General features: G+C 30.6%; 1 protein-coding gene and 1 pseudogene across 1 annotated transcript; both read left to right on the forward strand.

Annotated features, from left to right (window-relative positions):
* Nucleotides 1-12,437: 12,437 nt before the first annotated feature.
* On the forward strand, nt 12,438-14,487 carry LOC131600541 (protein ALP1-like). The gene has a single exon (XM_058872685.1). The coding sequence runs from the start codon at nt 12,611-12,613 to the stop codon at nt 14,219-14,221; it is 1,611 nt and encodes a 536-aa protein (XP_058728668.1). The 5' UTR covers nt 12,438-12,610; the 3' UTR covers nt 14,222-14,487.
* A 5,342-nt stretch (nt 14,488-19,829) lies between these two features.
* Nucleotides 19,830-20,675, forward strand: LOC131598521 (uncharacterized; annotated as a pseudogene).
* The last annotated feature ends 821 nt before the right edge of the window (nt 20,676-21,496 follow it).

The following is a 21,496-nucleotide window of genomic DNA, read 5'->3' on the forward strand; positions in this document are numbered from 1 at the left end:
GTAAAATTATATATAACTCGACTGGTGAGACTATAAGTCCTTCAGACGAGGTATTTAAACCTATTGGACGAGACTTCCATCGAGTCCTCAAGCAAGACTTGTGATCTAGTCTCTAAGACCATATAGCTGTCGCGCCTCTCAAGTGTGATTCTTGAGTCTAGTTCCGCCTAAGGAGACACTAAGTTCCTCATGCGAGAGTTTAAATAGACTAGGGAGTCCAAGTCCCTCTAAAAGAAATATATGTAACTTGGCTAATGAGACTATAATCCCTTAGGTGAGGTGTTGAATAGCTTACTTGTGTTGCCCTGGGGAGTGGCAAGGAGCTTCATCATGAAGTCCATCATAAAGACATTGCCTCAAATGGTGGCAAGGACCTTTGTTATGAAGTCTAGCATGAAACATTGCCTCAGAGAGCGGCAAGTACCTTCGTCATGAAGTCTATCAATAAGCATTGCCCCAGAAGGCAAAAAGTACCTTTTCATGAAGTCCAACATAAAACATTGCCTCAAAGGGTGGCAAAGACCTTTGTCATGAATTCTAGCATAAAGGCACTGCCTCAATGGGCGGTAAGGACCCTCGTTATGAAGTTCAACATGAAACATTGCCTCAAAGGGTGGTAAGGATCTTCATCATGAATTCCAACATAAATACCATAGGGGAAAACATCTCTCTATGGAATAAATCTCTCAAGAATTGAGTGCAAGTACATAATAAAGATGTTTATTTGGTAGTTACAAATAATTTTAACTATAATAATATATAAGATGGAAAGCATTTTAGGTTCTAGGCAGAAGTGGTCCTTCCCGTTCCTGCAACTTGTACGCCCCATGAGGGAGCTTTTAAAATATACGATATCATTTCTCCTAGTTAGGTTATAGTTTTCTACAAGACGGAGGATTCAAGAGCCTAATCACAACACCAAAGAGGACGATCTTAAATTATCTAGAACAAATCAAAGCATAGTGAAGCACCCATATAATAGAATTAGGATAACTGACAAAGTTCCTAATACTCAAGATTACAATAATAGTATTATAGATTTTATCAGCAACAAGGTACATAAGTAGAATATTTCGACATCGCCTCAACATAGAGGGAACAATTTTCATACTCAAAGAAAGCAGAAGGGCAGGAGAAAAAATCAGTACCTGAACAAGAAAGGGCTGATAAACTTTCATAAGCTCAACTTGGATTATACCATTAATTTGTAAAATAGATTGCATCACAAAAGGGACAACATCATAATCACAGCCAAACCTCAAGTATCATTCAAAGGAACAATAATAGAAACTAGAGGTGCGAGGATAGACATTACCATGAAATTAAGCTTCGGCATAACACAAATCACCATCTTCAAAACAATAATTTTTTGAACAACGACAAAGATGTTAGTACGTGGGAAGACGAAAACATTGTGATAAATACATATGAAAATTTTGAAAACGAGGGAGAATGGCACATGGGAGCAATTTTCTAGCTACCGGTATTTAGAAGCAGATCGGTTATCCAAATCCCATTTATTTTAAAGGTCCAATGGTGATTAATGTTCTTAACACTATCATCCATATGAAGACAAATAGAGTCACGATTTGCACTGACTATAAAGTGTTGGTAGACATAGTTAACAAGCTCATAAATATGAGTATGGAGAACAATCACAATGAGCTTTGGCTCATACTTTGTGAAGGAGGGGGAACAAATTCTCAGATGAGAAAGGATTATGTGATTGCGAAAGGGAAAAAGGACCTGAAGAATCGTAGAAGGGAGGAAGCTAAGGGTTCCGAGGAAGAAGATTGTAACAACGCCCAGCACGACAGAACCACCACGGGTTGGATGACACCTAAATCCTAACGGGCTTCCACAAGGAAAAAGTTTGATATGTCTCTAGATCTAAAAATAGAGAAGTCCACAATCTGGCAAAGTTTGTGATACAAAACCATACCCAAGAGTTCTTTTATGGGCCTAAGAACTTAAAGTCTATGTAATTTTTGTACTCCATCTTTATGTTTTTAAATAAAAAGCAAATAATTAAATATTCGTTAATTTTACTTGTTTCAGAAAAACCACCGGACCGCGCTTGTGATTTGTTTTATTCATACATACTTACAGTGCAATTTTTTTCACCCCTATTGGCCACTAATGATCACCTACACTCTAACCATCATATCTATTGTTGATGCTGTAAAGCGGCAAGCAAAAAGTAATAGGTATTATTTATTACCAGGTGATATAGGTTATATCGTATCATAGTCCACAGAGATTGGTTGAGAAAAACTGCCGTTCGATTATCTCGCGTTCTAAGTTTCATGATTGGGTGCGGAAAATAAAATGCGGGAAAAGTAAATAAAAGCAAATAAACAATCTTAATAGTCTAAGAGAAATAGTTATGGAATTGCATTTCGTTCTACCCGTCGAATACTTAAATCTGAAAATCTATCGCTCAACACTCACACTACGCATCAAAATCATCGGGCATCATGTGAGACGCCACATCAGTGTCCATTTCTGCAACACCGACGAAAGCTCAACCGTACTATTCACATAAGTGATTTCCTAACCGACACAAACAACATGAAGGCATTAAACTCGACACCCCTTTACGATTGTTAGCCCTAAATCCATGTCTGAAATCTAGAAACTAACAGTTATCATTCCTAATAAAGATCTATGATGTCTATTTCTACAACAACACAAATCCAGAGCATTTAAGCAAAAATATCAAGAACAACAACAATGATGATTTGTAAAGTGAATATATAAACGTTCCCAAGATCAACAAATGTACATACAATAAGAGTATAAATATACATACAAACCCACCATTGGAATGAAACATAAGGAAGAAAGAAGATGAACCGAAAACTATCACCGTGTCAAGGCAATCGAGACAAATCCATAGCCAATCCACATGATGTAGCACCCAATGGTGTTTCCTAAGCCTATAAACTATCAAAAATGGATCAGAGCCACTCCAAGGAGGAAATGGGTGATAAAAAACCCTAAAAAATCTTCGCACAGCGCGCGCTCTCACTTAGTGTACCAAACCGCCCTAGAGCGCGCGATGCGCCCTAAGTCTGCGCGACGCGCACAAGCTTCTGCCAGAATTATTTCTTTTGCTCCTCCAGCGCGCGTAGCGCGCTACACCAGAACATCAACTTTATTTCTTCACAAACGCTCTCGCAGCCGTGTCTTCGAGACTTTATTCCTCGAGTCTTCGACAATGCAATAAAACCTACAAAGATACAACAAAACTATCAACCGGTACATATTTACACGAACACGTAACAAAACTCAAAGTATACGAAATTACACAAAAACGGAGAATTATCAAACGGTATTAACAAAAAGTATCGATAAGTGTCACTATTTACAAACACAAAATAACTATATTTTGGCACTTATCATCTACCACCATCGATCAACACTCGAACTAACGCTAATCACCACTTAGATCACCTATTTATCATTACTTCAGAATTAAAAATTGATTTTGCTGTTTGAAAATTTTAAAACTTAAATAAAAAATTGATTTTAATTTTTTACAATTTTAATATAGAAAACAAAAAACTACCATGAACAGAATCTTAATAAAAAAATTTAATTACTATTTTTTAACTTTTTATATTTATCCATTCAACTAATAATTTTTTTAAAATTCTTAATATTAAAATTATCTTTTATATGATACTAAAGTAAGCTTATTATTATTGATACAGGAGTAGCTATGTGAATTAAAATATAATTAATAGGTTAATTGGATGAAAAGAAATACTTTAAGATAGATGAAAATAGAAAAGAAAATACTACATATTATAATGAAAAATGCTTATTTGTAAGAAAAAGTAAATACAAGAAAAGCAAGAATAAATCTCCATCATTCTTTTATCATAATTATTCCATAATTTTTATTAAAAAGGAAATTTAATTTATAATAAATTATAAATTATCCACTAAATTAAAATATATGTACATTCTTGTATTTCTTGTTCAAATTCCTTCGTACTAAATAGCATTACTATATTATAGTACCCTAGAAATTTCTGACTGTAAAATGTTTCTTTGAATATCACCTACACTTTTCCAAATCATGCTAAGATTTAGATTCAACTCATTTCAATACTATTTATATTTATGTGCAAGAAAAACGATTCCTTCATTGCGAAATTAAGCAAGAAAGAGGAAGACAAGTTGGGATTAATTCCAATACTGCGTCCGTCCCGTACCTGACAAACTGACAGTGACACATGCAGATGAATTCTGAAAATTTAAAATGAGAATCTAAAGTGTGTTCACACTATTACCATTTGCTCACTTATTGTCTTATCCTATCCTACTCCTACCTACGTCATCTGTCTCCTCTTTTTTAACCAAATCTCATATTCCACGTCACATTTAAATATACGATTAGATTTGTCTCTAATAAATTAGAGCGATTGAATAAAAGTTTATAGGATAATATATCCAAAAATTATCATTTTGAGAATTGAATATGTAGTTTTTCATATTATAAGTAAATTTTATCTTTTAATTTTATTTAATAATTAATATATTTGACTTAGATATAAATTTATATATTAATTATTTAATGATTTTAAAAAAATGAAATTTTATAATATAATACAGAGAGAGTATTTTGTTTTATTATGATAACTTATTAGTTTAATTTATTTTTTTCATATGAATAGTTGAAATAATTTTATAAAAAAAATATAATTTTTATTTTCATAGAAATTAATTGCATATTTTAATGTATGTAAAGATGAAAAATAAAAGAAATAAGAGGGTATTTCTTTATTTCATGTTATTTATAATTTTAGGATTTCAATAAAACATTTTATTATTTTTGTTAAAAATTACATTTATTTAGATTTTATTTGCTAAAATATGATTATAACTGATGATTAATAGCTTATAATCGACGACAGTGACTAATAAATTAATGGTTCTAGTAATTGATAAATATAAAGTAACATAAAAATTATTATTTTTAATTAATAATTTAATGGTTTTATTATTTTATATAATATTAAATTAATTTTTATTTAATAAAATTAAATATAACAATAATAAAAAAAAACACACACAAATATATATATATATATATATATATATATATATATATATATATATATATATATATCATCATTTTCCGTCCTGTATTTTATTTGGATTCATAGTAGTTCCTTAACTTAAAATACATCCATTTTGATTTCCCAATTATTCAAATAGGCTCATGTTTGTCCTTGACGTCAAAGGCATTAGTAGAAACTATCAAAATGGGCTCAGCCAATCGGGCCAACCCACTAGCCTTATATATATTAGCATGGGTCGGACCGCAAAAAACCTTCAAAAAATACGACCCGATCTTTTTGGCTTGGCTCACCAAACCTATGTTTTTCTTAGGTCAGACCGGGCTGACCAATTAAAAATATTATTTTTTGTTAATTTTGGAGAAAAAATATTGAGCTACGTTATGATTACATAAGTGAGTTTTCATATGTAAAGAAAAGTTAAAGTGGATGAAAATATGTATCAAGATGATGTGATCAAAGAAATGATTATGAGATGAAGATAAAGTTTGATGAATATTAGAGATAATATTCAGTTAATCTCTACTTTTACATAGATGTTATTATGATATTCATATATATGGATGTTGGTTTGATGAATATTTTAAAGATCACTTAATTAAGCTTATGATTACCCTCTACTTATGTTATGTAGTTTTTGGCCATTATATTTTTTTATAAAATTAAAACTACAATATTAAAATATGGGTCGGCTGGTCCATCGGGCCACATGGCCAATAGAAATTGGGTCTGGCTCATTTTTAGTAGCCCATGAAATAATCGGGTCAGCCCATTTTAGCCAATTTATATGTTTTAGCTCCCAGGGCGAAGCGGGCTAGGTTGGGCCGACCTATTTGACAACTCTAGATATTAGTCAAAGTTAATGGAAGAGGCCAAATGTCACATATGTAGATTAGTATTTGCTTAGGCGGATAAATATTGTTAAGTTGGAATATTTAAAGAGATTTAGGGTTTGATTTACTTCATTTTTTGTATTTTCTCTAAGTGAAGTGAAGGAATGTTGGAGAGTTGGAAATGTGAAAGCGAACAATTAAGTATGTAGGAGTGAAGCCTGAGAACAAAGAAACGAAGGCTGAGAACAAATGAGCTAAGACTTAAATTAAAAGAGAAAGACAAGTATACTAGTAAGTCCAGGGGTGTCCCTGAGCATGGGCTCGCGGGGCAGGAGCCTAGAGCCCCATAATTTTAGGGGCACCAAAATTATTTTTACCCCTATATATACAGGGCCGGCCCTGTGGGTGTGCGAGGAGTGCTACTGCACAGGGCCTCCGACTTTAAAGGGCCTCAGATTCGATAAATGGGCTTAATATAAATAAAACAATAAATATTATATATTTGTAACGCCATCTATAATCATGTACTACAAGGTAGCCGAGCGGTATGGGTTGAATTCCTTGTTTTTTTTCATTTAAAGCATATTTGCTATTTAAAAAAAAACGCTGTAATCGTTTTTAAATTTTAATGTAATCAATTTATTTCTTTGTTACGATATTGAAATATATATCTTCATATTTTATTTTAAATAATGACACGTTTTTGACAAAAAAAAATAATGACATTTTAAATAGCATTATTATTAAATAATTAAACTTTTTTTTTTTGGAAATAATGGACTTTATTAACCAAAAACAGTTAATACAAAAGCGATCCCATGGATCCAGCATCAAAGGAGACAAACTAACTAGAACCAACCTAACTAATCATAAGACTAGCAATATGGGGTTTTAAAGCCTTACAGTTCCAGCCCCTATACACAATCTTATCAATAATTTCCTTTATAGTATGTGTAGTATCATTAGGAGTACCAAAAACCATTATGTTTCTATGAATCCATGTGCCATACACTGCTTCAACAGCAGCCATCTTGAGTAAGCTAGCCCTCCATCCTTTGCCTTTGGTCTTGTTCAAGAGCCACGAGATCTCTTCATCCCAATGTTTAGGACTATGGTCAAGCTGAAGCCATTGAAGAATAGCAATCCATATCTTGCGAAATTCAACACATTCAAAAAATATATGACTACCCGTTTCTATCATATCACAATAGCTACATCCAGTGGAGTTTATGAATCCAAGATGACATAGTCTACTTTTGGTGGCCAATCTCCGATGACATAGAAGCCACAAAATAACAATAGCACATGGTCTTGCTGGGTTTTTCAGACATAGATTACTCCAAGGCACAGTAGGGTTCATATTAAACGCCCGATATATTACACCAGAGCAAAATTTCCCCTTTTGGCTCATCTCTTCCCATTGTGTTTGACAGGATTGGAGAAACCCTCTAGTATGCATAACTTCTTTAATGATCCATGTGCTAGCTGAGTTAGGATTAAAGTCCAAAACAGTATGATGTATAAATTATTAAATATTTATTATACAATTAATTTATTTATTAGTTTTTCATGATGAAATATTGTATAATATTATTTGTAAATAATACTTTAAAATTTTAGTAAGTTTTTATTTAAATTATTATTAATAGATAGTAAAATAATTTATTTCGATGAGTCAAATTTCTACATAATATTTCTATAGTATCATTTTTGTCTCTATATATTTAATTTTATTTATAATTTAAATGAAATATAATTTTTTTATTAATTTGTTGTATTATTTATCAAAGGCCTAATTTTAAAATAGAACAGAGCCTGCAGATTTTCCTGCGGATTTTGACTTTAGGGGCTAAAAAGTTAGCTTTTTGAAATGAAAAGGTTGTTTTTCAAAAAAAAAAATTTACAGGGGGCAAACCAGAAAAGACCTATATGGCAGGGGGGTAAAATGGTAATAACCCAATCAATTAATATATTCATAATTTTAGTAAGTAAAGAATTTAATTGATGCACTAAAATTAAAACAATGATATAGATAATATTTTATATTATTGATAAGGTTATTTGATAGGTTAGAGATCTTCCTACCATGTCTAATTTGGATTAAGCTGTTGATCTTGAAGGTGAAATTTTGTTTGAAGAAATGATTGTTATTAGAGAAGTTTTAACAGTTGAATCAAAATCAAGCTATATGATACTGAGTTCTTTAAAGACTTTTAATTATTTTCCTAATGCATGCATAACTTATAGAATAATATTGACTATTCCTATCAGTGTTGCATTTGTTGAAAGAATTTTTTTAAATTAAAATATTAAAATCTTTTTTTAGATGTCTTGCATTGATTTCAATTGAAAATAATTTTTTGAATAACCTTGATTATGACCAAATTATTAATGATTTTGCAAAAAAAAATGCTAAGAGGATGATTTTTAAATAATTATAAAGGTTTGGTCAATTTTTTTATAGGAAAAAAGATCAGATCAAGAAGAAGAATAACTCTCTTTATAATGGTTTATGTTTTGATGTAATATAAACATTGATTCAAAGATCCATACTTGTATTCTTTTTGCACAATGTCAAATGAAAATGTGTTTTTTATCCAATTATTTCTTTTATCCTTATGTATGTATTGTTAAAAAAATTATAGGGACACCAGTCTTTTGATTCGCCCAAGGCACCCAAATTCAAAGGACCGGCCCTGAGTAAGTCCAATGTTTCGCCTAGTAAGTCAACCGGGCTGGGGGCCCTAACCGGGTAGAAGGTCCATGCCGAGTTGAAGGTCCATGCTGAGCTGAGCTAATAGTTTCTTAAGATTAGTCCTAACTCTTATCCATCTTATCTTGTGTCTACCTCCTTCTTTTAGTGCCGGCTTGCCTGACCGGCCTAAAGATTCCAAATATGTACAAGCCCCCGATCTAGAATTTCGTAAAGATGAATAGATTGTTTTAACGTGTGTCAATGAGTGTTGAAAATCATTTATGGGCCCATCTTTTTAGCACGTGTGAGTAATGATGACTTTTATGAGAAACGTGCACTAACCCCATGTCCCCATTAATACCAAGGATAAGTCTAGACTCTCGTTTTCTCCCATGGATTCTAATAGCGCCAGCATGTACAATGCTTGTGGTAAAAACATGCGAAACGTACTTTCTCTAGGAGGAACTGGATTCTCTCCCTTTGGCAAAACCTCGAGTGATGATGCTGACGGCGATCTTGGAGCTTTGCTTAAAATCTTTGTGAGAAGATGATTAAAGCAAATATGAGTAACAATGAGTGTGTCCTGGGTAAATGTTATTGGGCCCCACGGTGGGCACCGATTCTACTTACTAAAAGTATATTATGTGGCAACCCCTTATTGATTAAGGACAGTTAGAGACTTTTAGGGTTTGTTGTAGGGTTTAGAGTTAGCTCAAATATGGAGGTGAGAAGTTCTATGTATCTAGTATTTGTGTGAATATCCGATTTGTCCTCTCTTAATAGGATTTCTCCTAGGCCCCTTGAAAATAGCAACTACCACTAAGAGGGTGTGAGAATGGATAGTTAAACCCCTATTATTTAGGAAAGCGTAGTTAACTTCTCCATGTCTTCTTCTACATCGTAGAGGACCATAGACACGTCACTTTTGCATTTCCCCATGTTAGACCGACCATTCCAAAAATATGCAATATATTTAATAATGGGGCGACATATGCAATAAACAGTCGATCGATCTCGTAAATGGACGTTGCATAAAGGCTTTATGGCACAAAGATGCATCAGTCCCGTCGCCTCTCAGGGACCCCTTATATATATATATATATATATATATATATATATATATATATATATATATATATATATATATATATATATATATATGTGGAGCATATCAAGTGAGAGCATTTTTTAAATGAGAGATGAGAGGAAAAAATATCAACCATTGGATTCATCAAGAGAGATAAATTAATAGACTCATTAATGTATTAACATTCTCTCTCTTGATGAATCCAATGGTTGATATTTCTTCCTCTCATCTCTCATTTAAAAGTATATATATATATATATATATATATATATATATATATATATATATATATATATATATATATATATATATATATATATATATTTATATATATATATGAGTAAACCTCAACATGAGCTAACATCAAATGAGAATATGAGTGAACCTCAATAAAAATTAATATTGTTGGAATCAGTGGAGTGGAAACCATACCAAAAAAATAAAGAGGAAAGTTACAATATGAGATTCATGATTTTTTTTAAATAAAATTTGACTTTTTCTATTAATGTGCATTTAAAATATATATATTTTTATTTAAAATTATTATTGATGGTAAAAAATAAAAATAATAAATAAAAAAGAACAAATTAAAAGTTATAAAAGCTACAAATTTTAAATAATATTCCAAAAAGTTATAAATTAGTAAAATAATTATATACTTTTGTTAAAATATTGTTCCAAACAATTTTTTTTATTCATATGAACTTAAAAGCTAAAATTTAAAAGTTAACATTTATTCTTATCAAACATACTCTTATTAGAAATCGACATCTAAATTTAAGAACACATATTCTAATTTACAATATTTAATTTATTCATTTGGAAAAGTGAAATTTTAGGCATTAACTATTACATAAAGATATTAAAAATAAGTTTAATTATTCATAAGCATTTGCATTTTTTATTATACAACTGGTTATTTATTATCTTATTTCACTCATCTATCTTTATATATGTAATATATTATCATGATAAATTTGATAAAATAATAATTAACGAATTTCAAACATTGAAAATGGAACATTAAAAAATTATTAAAAATGAATGGAAGTAGTAATTAAATGTTAAAAAATAAAAATTAGCACTAAAATGGACTTTTATCATTTAATTAATTTATTATATTCTTTTAATTATTAAATTATCTTAATGCTTAAATATAAAATATCTCGAATGGATGATAAAAAAAGTTCACTACTTTTTACATAAAAAATTTTAATTCAAAATAAAATAACATTCGTATAAAATATTGGTAATTTTTTTTTCTAAATAATAGTAATAATTATTGGTCAAATATATAAACTAAAAAAAAATAAAATTCTTATAAATTATAAACTCATAAACAGTTTCATAAATACATCTCATAAGGACCATTTGAGAAAATAAAATATCCTTAAATATTAATTTCTAGAATGTATCATCAATTAAGTAAAAAACAACAAGTAATACATTTAATTTATTTTAAAAGATAAAAAATTAATATTAATAATACTCTAGGCTCTTCAAAACTGTATTTTTATTAAATACTCTAATATGATACTAGGCTCTCTAATTAATTTAAATAAGTGTAAATAATTGATTTATGATTTAATTTTTTTTCGGCATCATTTATTTATTATTTTAATAAATAATTATTTTTTTTTAAATTAAATAGATTAGAAGATTTTTTTTCAAACTCATTGTTCAACCTATCAAATACTTATCAACTATCAATTGATGCAAAGGTGGATGAAGTAGCTCATGTAATAGTACCTGATAATTAAGTTAGATTATATTTAAGTTATTTATTCAAGTTCAATAAAAGTTATAAAGATATATAATATAAAAATTTATTTCTAGAAAAAAATAAGAAAGAATTAAAAATCAATGACTTTGAGTTAGAAACTCATAAAATATTACATAAATATATCCCATAAGGACCAATTGAAAAAATAAAATATTCCTAAATATTATTTTCTAGAATGTATAAGCAATTTTAAGTAAAAACTTATATTAATACTTCTAATTTATTCTAAAAGAAAAATTTCATATTAAAAAGGAATCTAGGCTTTTCAAAACTATAAAGTTGTATTTTTATTAAATAATCTACTAAAGTAATTGAGATAATTCAACTAATATGTCTAATTTAATTAAATAAATGTAAATTATTGATCTAGAGTTCAATTCTTATAAACATAATCAATTATTTATTTATAATAATGTATTGTAATAACAAATTAACTAGTAATATTTATAAACTAATAATAACTATTTTTTTAAAAAATTAAATAGGCTAGTAAAAAAATCACAGATTCAAACTCATCGTTCCATCTATCAAATATTTCCACAATTACCAATTGAAAGGAAGATAAGCAAAGGTGGATGAAGTAGTTCATATGACACATGGTAGATGATGTGTTAGATTATATTAAGTTATTGATTCAAGTTCAATAATATTTTTTATATATATTTTTTAGAATGTTTTAATACTTTAATAATTTTTTCAAAAAATTATAAAAAATATATACTTTAAAATAATAAAAAAATTATTTCTAGAAAAAATATAGTAATTTTTAATAAAAAAGAATGATTACCCATGACAGTTTTGTATGACCTGTCAATTAAACAAAACCAAAATAAAATATCCAAAGCAAAGTTCTAGATCCCTTTCACATACACTGAATTTACGTTAATTAATATCAAGACTTTGTTCCACATTATTTAATCTCATGCCGCATCTTTCTATTTATTCATTATTTTCTCCAAATTTTCAACTCCGCGTTCACACCTCACCTTGCGTTCACACACATAAACCTTACCTTAAAAAACATCTTCAAAATTCAACCAACACACAAACAATTTTTTTGTGTCTTCTCAACTCTCTCTTGTTCCCAACACAATCTATAGATAACGGTTTCAATCTTCTCTTATGAAACTCCCAACTTTCGCTGACCCTGAATCACTCTCTCACGTTTACAATTTACTTCAAAATTCGTTTTATCAAATGAATAATCCGAACAATAACAGTGGTAGCTCCACAAATATCAGAAAAAGACGCAGAAAAAATGAACATGGTGGTGGTGATGATGGTGATGAAGAAGATGATAAAGGTTCAGTTTCAATCAACAATGGAGAAAACAAGAAGAACAAGAAAGAAGAACTGAAAGGAATTCTCACATCAATTCTCTTACTGGACGAGCAAGAGAAACAAGAGGTTGACAACAGCAGAAGAGTTTCGGAGGATGAGAAATTCTCGTTAGAGACGAATCATAAGAAGAAAACTAAAGCTATGTCTGAGTATTTCTCAAATCTCGATGATTGCTTTAGCCAGGTCGAAGAATCGGAGAGAGTCAAGAGGAAGAATTCGCGAAACATGTCGAATTCTGTAGCGATTGCTGCTGCATGTAGTGAGAGTTTCGAAGAAGAGAGTGGCGAACGTGGTAACGAAACAAACGGTTCCAAATCGGGTGGCTCGCAGAGAAGGCTCTGGGTGAAGGATCGGTCGAAGGCATGGTGGGATGAATGTAACAAGGATGATTTTCCTGAAGATGAGTTTAAGAAAGCTTTCAGAATGGGAAAATCGACTTTTGATTTGATCTGCGAAGAATTGAATTCTGCAATTGTGAAGGAAGACACAACATTGAGGAATGCTATTCCGGTTAGACAAAGGGTTGCTGTTTGTTTATGGAGATTGGCAACAGGTGATCCTCTTCGAATTGTTTCGAAGCGATTCGGATTAGGTATATCCACTTGTCATAAACTTGTTCTTGAAGTTTGCACTGCTATTAAAACTGTTCTTATGCCTAAGTATCTGCAATGGCCTAATGAGGCTTCTTTGCGAAAAATTAAGACCGAATTCGAGGGAATTTCGGGGATTCCGAATGTAGTAGGATCGATGTATACATCACATGTTCCTATCATAGCTCCTAAGATTAGTGTTGCTGCTTATTTTAACAAGAGACATACTGAGAGGAACCAGAAAACTTCGTATTCGATTACCGTTCAAGGCGTTGTTGATACGAACGGTGTTTTTACCGATGTTTGTATCGGTTGGCCTGGTTCAATGCCTGATGATCAAGTATTGGAAAAATCAGCACTTTTTCAAAGGGCTAACAATGGAGGACTTCTGAAAGGAAATTGGATTGTGGGAAGTTCAGGCTATCCTCTAATGGACTGGATTTTGGTGCCTTATACTCAACAGAATCTCACTTGGACACAACATGGTTTCAACGAGAAAATCGGCGAGATACAGAAAGTTTCTAAGGACGCGTTCGCTAGATTGAAAGGTAGGTGGAGTTGTTTACAGAAAAGGACTGAAGTTAAGCTGCAGGACTTGCCTGTTGTGCTTGGTGCCTGTTGTGTTTTGCATAATATCTGTGAAATGAAAGGCGAGACGATGGATCCGGAACTTAATGTCGATGTTGTTGACGATGAAATGGTTCCGGAAGTTGGTATGAGATCGGTTAATTCTTTCAAAGCTAGAGATGCTATTGCTCATAATCTTCTGCATCATGGTTTAGCAGGAACTTCATTTCTTTAAACTTTATAGTTTGTGTAATTTCTTGGATTTTGATCATTGTTATGTTTCTTTGAGAACATTGATACTTTTTTTTCTTGTTTATTTACATAAAGTTGAAATTATTCATATCATAATTTGTTGAAATGGCTTTGTATAAGGTAAGATATTGTATTAGGCCCTTTCACAAATATGTATGATAAAGTTTACATATGGTTAGAACTTAGAACCAGATATGTAACTCATTTTATATACATTTTCATAGCAGAATAAGAGGTTAGTTAATGAAATTAGTACAATACTATTTTGTTTCATTTCTATATTTTAGTTTATCTAAATACAATCAATTTTGATACAGTTGTTGTATCAGAATTTTAAGGCACGTGTTTTTGCAGAGAAATTGAATTTTGTATTGAAGGTTGGTTTGACTAATGAGGTAAAGAAAGAGAGGTTTGAATGCTGCATTTACCACCATATAAGTTGTTTTGCTTTTGTGCATTATTATCCCTTGAAAGATGCAGGCTTTTAAAAGAATTTATCAGTCAAATGATTTGGTTTATCTTTAGCTTTTTAATGTCACACTAAAGGTCTATTTGAATTGAGTTATTTGAGATTATTTTTTTATATAAATTTTGTGATAATTGTTGGGAGTTAAATGTGAGTAGTTAAGTCGCGCATGAACAAAAATGAAATATATATTAAATATATAAAAAAGATGATTCATTTGTCATAAGATCTCGAGTGAATATATTAAGATCTTAGATAAATATATGATTTTGAAGTTTCTTATATTATGATTATTTAGTCCATTCAAATATCTAATATTCAATATTTTGTTACTTGTAATTTTTTTAAGATACAAAATTAATAAAATATTATTTTTTTAATCTTTTTAATACTTTCTTAATTCTGTTTTAATATTGGTTATATATATTTTTTATTTTAATAACTCAAGAAAAATTATATTTAATACTGTTTTTGATAATTTAAGTAATTCAAGTGCCGTTTTTACTTCTTACTTCAGAGTAATCACGTAGAAAATGTAGATAAAATGTTTAATAAAAATGATGTAAATGTAAAAAATTGTAATATGATATGAGAAAAAAAGGAAATGCACTGTCAGTGTAAAATATTTTCATTATTAACCAATGAGAGACATGTATCACAATAGATCATATTTTAAGTTTAAAATACTAAAATAAGATAGCAAATATAAGAATTTTGATTGGTTGTATGTGTAAAATTGTTTTACCTAGATAATGCACTATCTTCAAACTCATATGATATTGTACAAATCTTTAATAAGAATGATATAAATGTTATAATTTGAGTTACAAAATTGATTTATAAAGTAAGATCTGTCATTTTTTATAATATTTTTAGGTTTTATTTTTAAGAGTTAAATAAATTTTTAGTCCTTATAAATATCTCAAATTTTATTTTTAGTCTATATTAAAAAAACAACATATTTTAGTCTCCACAAAATTTTTAGTCTCTGTTATTTTTTTAAAACTGAAAAAATATTTAATTATCCTTTACTTTTTAAATTTTTGAATAATTTTTTTCATACATGTTTGTTTAAAATACTGTAAAATATTTATTTACCAAACTTTTTAGAATTTTTTAAAATGAGAAGAATAAAATATATATTTTTTTAATTTCAAAAGATATTGATAAAAGTAATGAAAATTTCGACGTAAAAATTAAATTTTGAATTCCTTTTATATTCAAGGAACTTTTTTAAAATTTTCTAAACATGTATGCAAAATAATCATTGATTTAACAATAAATTAATACTAAAATTATGTTCATAATAATTTTATAAGAAACAAACCATGTCATTTTTGCTTATAGAAACCAAAAACAAAATTTGATATTTTATAAAGATAAAAAATATATTTAACTCTATCTTTAATTAATATTAATGTGGGATTTGAGTTTTCTCTAATATTAAAATTTCGGGTAGAGATAAACTGTGGGTAATCCAAATGATAGACTTTGTTATCATATTAACATTTGAGTTGAGTTTAAGTCATTCTACAAAATCAATAATTGTATGATATGTGTCACACTTTGATAAACTCTTCTAATATTTTATCTTTAATTAATATGTGATTTGAGCTTTTTCCTAAGCAAGATAAATGTGAATCAAATTATCAATCGTTAGTTGATCCAGTGGTGATTGATCTGAATTTGGTAAGGAGGACTACAGTTCGATCTTCTACAACTGCGAACGGGAGGAAATTGGAACCACTTGATGTTAGAACTGACCCCCGAACCGGACTATATCGATGGTGATAAGAAAAAGAAAAAAAAGTGAACCAAATTATCGAACAAACCCTTAAAAAGTTTGGTCTAGGTAACGACCACACTAATCAACAATATTTTACACCACCTTTCTCATATTGGATTTTCTGAGCTAAAATTTCAAGAGGGGTTAAAATCCCAAAAATCAATAATTTTTTTGGTCCTTATTTTTTTTAAACTAATGTTTTAAAAATCGGACTGGTCATCAAACCCGTTATAATACTAGGTCACTAGTTCATTGGTCGAATCACAAAATCAGTGGTCGAATTGCATGAAAAAATCGGATAAAATCATATAAATCGGTTGAATAAACCGACCTCTATAGTAGTCATGAAATCTTACTCTCACGGGGAGCTTGCAAACCTAACTCTGAAGTAGTCATGAAAATTTTCAATAATATTCTTAGGGGGAGCTTGCTAACCTCATTCTGTTGAAGTTGGAAATTTTAATAAGTTTTAAACTAAGGGGGAACTTACAAAACTAATGTGCATATTATCAAAGAAAAATTCTTCATCAAAATACATGGTATTGTCATCATCAAAAAGGAGGAGATTGGTTGAACAAGTTTGGTTTGTCAACTAATTCTTGAAGTTTTGATGATAATAAGTACACTAGTATGGAGAATAATTTTATACTCAAACTGTTTGTTAAAGTGTGCATATTTTATTCATAGATTTTGGACTCTAAGCATGCAAGTTGTAGACACTAGATAAGTGTAGTTATGGACTCTGAACAAGTAACTCTGGACTATGGGAAATCAAATGCACTATGAACCGATGAAGAATGTAAATAAGTGTTTACAACAAACTATCTACTTCTACAAGTGTTGAGTCAACAATTGAAAGAACTTTATCCAGATTGACTCTGATTATTCAAGAATCCGAAGACTCGGAATTTCTCAACGAACTGAAGACTTACTCTGATCAAGCTTCATCTAACTCTATTAGAAGCCTCTGACTCAAGTAGTTAGAAACGAAAAAAGATAGTAACTTTGGACTCTGATCAGGCTTCACCATATTCTATCAGAAGCCTCTAACTCAAGGAGATAGTATGAAAATATTAAAATAGTATAAATAAACATCATTTCCACTACCCTGCGATATTGAACAAAGGACTGTATGTCAGTACCAACTTTTTCAATACCTCACATCCTCACCTTCCACTATGTTGCTACCGCTACTCTACTACCGTATTACTCAACATATTCATGCAAGTTGTGGATTATGAAATTTCAACTTCACCCTCGAACGGATCTATTTTTCATTTATATAAAGGAGTGTTTGAAGCCATGGAAAATAAGAACGACTAATAGAAGAACGACAAACTTATATTAAAAAAAACAATTTGAAACAAGACAAAAACACTAAGCCGAGAATCAACACTAAGAAGAAAATTGTTATTATTTTGAAAGCTTCATAACTTTCATTCTTTGTAAATATTGTTGTATTGAAACTGTGTGTATCATCTTTTTAAAAATTACTTTGTTAACACAAAACCTTATAACTTAACCAGGTTGATTAATACTACCTCCGGTCCCATTTATAAGAAAAGATTCCTTTTTTAGATACATTGAATAAATAATGTATCTGAACAATATATTGTCCAGATACATTATTTATTCAATGTATCTAAAAAAGGAATCTTTTCTTATAAATGGGACCAGAGGGAGTATCCTTGAAGGACTAAAGGTTTAGTCAGGATCCTCGAGAATTCTTTGACTGGTGTGTCATTGGGGTTGTAATCAAAAGTTATTTGATTAGTGGATTAATTCTTTTTTGATAAGGCAAAGTCACCTGGATAGGATGGACTGGAGGTAGCCTAGTTAACAGCAAACCAAGATAAAATCTTGTGTTGTTTATCTTTGTTGTTATTGTGCTATTTGAAATTGAGTGTTCGATAAAGCTTTAAATTTAAAAATCCAATTCAAACCCCTCTTTCTTGTGTTTTTTTAGCCTTCAGAATTAAAGGTGATTAACATTGTTGTTTTGGTGTTACAGGGTGGGTTGCACCTGGAAGTAGATGGAAATGAAGTACTATTTGAAGAAGTGATCAAGGTGTGCAATGTTGCAGGGCTTTCTGTTGATAAAATGCTATTTGATTTCCCTCACCACTAAAAAATTGATCACAAAAACTCCTAAGATTACTTTCCAGCACAATGTTTGTGATGCCTCGTTATATAAGGATTCTGGTTTAGTCTTACAGTTTTATATACGATGTTTAGTTTACATACCTGCTAGTTTTATTTTACTGAACTTTCTATCTAGTTGACATGTTTCTTAATGAACTGTATGAGTTTTTGATAAACTATATATGAGTTTTTAATAATGTTTGTGATGAATGTACTTTTCTGTTACTAAACTATCATCATAATGAAGAATCAAGCCTAAAATTAAAATCAGATTCCAGAATTAGAGTAACATCACCACTTTTTCTAAACAACAATAGAATTATATTTACAGTCCTCACTTTTCAGCTATACAAATAGATAGTTCTAATGCTCATCGATAATTTTCGACCGACGCGACTGTTTGGTTTAGACACTAGCACATAACTAAAAGTCTTTAAGAAAAATGAGTACATGTTTTTCAAATGTAGTGAAGAGCATGTGATTATCCAACCAAAGCATTGTTTAGTGAACATTTTCCAGAACATTGTGTTTCATCTTGTGACAGTGCTAGCTAGTTGTGTATACATTTACTAGGATATGTTCTTTTTCTCTTACAAGTAGATCTTGTTGTATTTATTATTCAAAAGCAAGTAAATCTTTGAGGTTGATGCTAAGTATTGTACTAGCTATGCTAGTGTTTATTGGAGAGAAGTTGGTATTTCTCAGCCTTAGACCATGTGCAATGGTAGAGTTATTTAAAGTCAACACCACAAAATCATGTGCAATGGGGTGTGTAATGTAGTGTTGAGTGTGTGTTGGAGGAGAGAGATGTTGAGAAAACTCAACACCATTTAATCTGACCGAGGGCATGACGTGGCAGCGCCTCATTGGTCTGGGCCAGGCGCGTGTAGCCCACTCGCTGGGTGTGAGAGTGGGTCTTAATCCACGCGGAGAGAGAAAGAGAAAAGGGATAAGTGCAGCCACGTGGCTGTGCTTGATTGGCTGACCAGATTTTTATCCATTTAATACTTTGAACTCAATTATTTCGTTGCAAATTAATTTATTTATTTTTTTTTTACCAAAATTCATGATTTTTTTTTTCTCTATAAATAGAGACTTGGTTCATTTGATTTGGACACAGAAAAAAAACCAAGTTTTTCACTATCTTAATTTTATTATTAGTGTTTATTTTGAAGTTAAGTGTCTTTTTTTAGTGAAATGGATCCCAATAATCATTTTAACACTCAAAATTCTGCTAATTTTCCATTTAACCAAAATCCCAACAATTTTCCAAATCCCAACAATTATCAAAATCCCAACTATTATCAAAATCCAAATCAATTTTCCAACCAACATCCTCAAAACATACCTAATTTTGGTTTTCCACCAAATTTCAACCAGTCATCCTCTGTTCTAAACTTTCAAACATATTATGGATCTATGCCGAGAAATCCATCTCAAACACCCCCGTTTAATGGTTATGTGACAATGGCGAATGCAAATTTTCCAAGTGGTGGTGTACCTGAATTTCCCGAGTTTTCAACACAACTAACTATTGGTGGCATGATAGTTTCTAATGAAGTCGGTCCGAATTCAGAGGATTCAACTCCTAAGAGCAGGAAAACTTAGCAACCAGCATGGAACACTGAACAAAATTTGGTGCTAATTAGTGGGTGGATTAAATTTGGAACAAGCAGTGTTGTCGGGAGAAACCAGAAAGGTGAAACATATTGGGGTAAAATTGCTGAGTATTGTAATGAGCATTGCTCATTCGATCCTCCGCGTGATGGACCTGCATGCCGAAACCGTTTTAATTATATGAACAAAGTGTTGGGTAAATGGATTGGCGCTTATGATGGCGCTAAGTGTATGCAAGGAAGTGGTTGGTCGGAGAATGATGTTTTGGCAAAAGCGCATGAATTATATGCATGTGGGAAGAATGTTAGATTCACTTTAATGGAAGAATGGAATTATATGGATGTCGGAAGGACATCGAACGTGCATTTGGAGTGCTCCAAGTTCGATTTAAAATCATCCGTGAACCAGCTCGCTTGTGGGACATAGCTGATTTGGGTATCATCATGAGGTCATGCATCATATTACATAATATGATTGTTGAGGATGAACGAGATTCATATTCTCAACGTTGGACCGATTTTGAGCAATCTGGGGAAAGTGGATCTAGTGCACCACAACCATACTCGACCGAGGTGTTACCCGCTTTTGCAAATCATGTGCGTGCTAGATCAGAGTTCCGTGATCCAAATGTTCATCAAGAATTGCAAGCCGATCTAGTGAAGCACATATGGACAAAGTTTGGAATGTTCCGTGATTGAATTATTTGTGTGTTGTATTGCATTTTAAATTATTTGTATCGTACTAATTACGTTACTTGTGTGTTGTATTGCATTTTAAATTATTTGTAACATACTAATTACGTTAATTGTGTGTTGTATTTTAAATTAATTTAAGATGATTTGTATCGTATCCAATTATTTAAATAAATTTTGTTTTTATTACAAAAAATTAAAAAATAAATTATTAAGTATTTATTATTTTAATTTAATTTTAATCGATAATTGTAATTTTATGTAATCATAAAAATAAAAATAAAATTTAAATAAGAATATGAAAATAAAAAGTGGTGGGGTAGGGTGTTGAGTGAAAAACCATTGGAAAGGGTAAAAGTTGAATGGGTGTTGAGTTATTAGGTGGAAGAAAGAGAAAATAATATGGAGTGTTGGGAGTTGAAAAAGTGGGTGTTGAGTTTTTCAACCATTGTAAATGGTCTTATGATCAAATGCCTGAATATGGTACTAGAGTTGATTTTGCTTGTTATAGTCGTCAGTAGGGGTGGACAAAAATCCACCGTCCGTGACTATCCG

The sequence above is a fragment of the Vicia villosa genome, linkage group LG4 (assembly GCF_029867415.1).
Source record: "Vicia villosa cultivar HV-30 ecotype Madison, WI linkage group LG4, Vvil1.0, whole genome shotgun sequence".
NCBI classification, from domain to species: domain Eukaryota; kingdom Viridiplantae; phylum Streptophyta; class Magnoliopsida; order Fabales; family Fabaceae; genus Vicia; species Vicia villosa.

Coding starts and splice junctions, on each gene's coding strand:
- LOC131600541 (XM_058872685.1), top strand. CDS start 12,611: ATGAAACTCCCAACTTTCGCTGACCCTGAATCACTCTCTCACGTTTAC.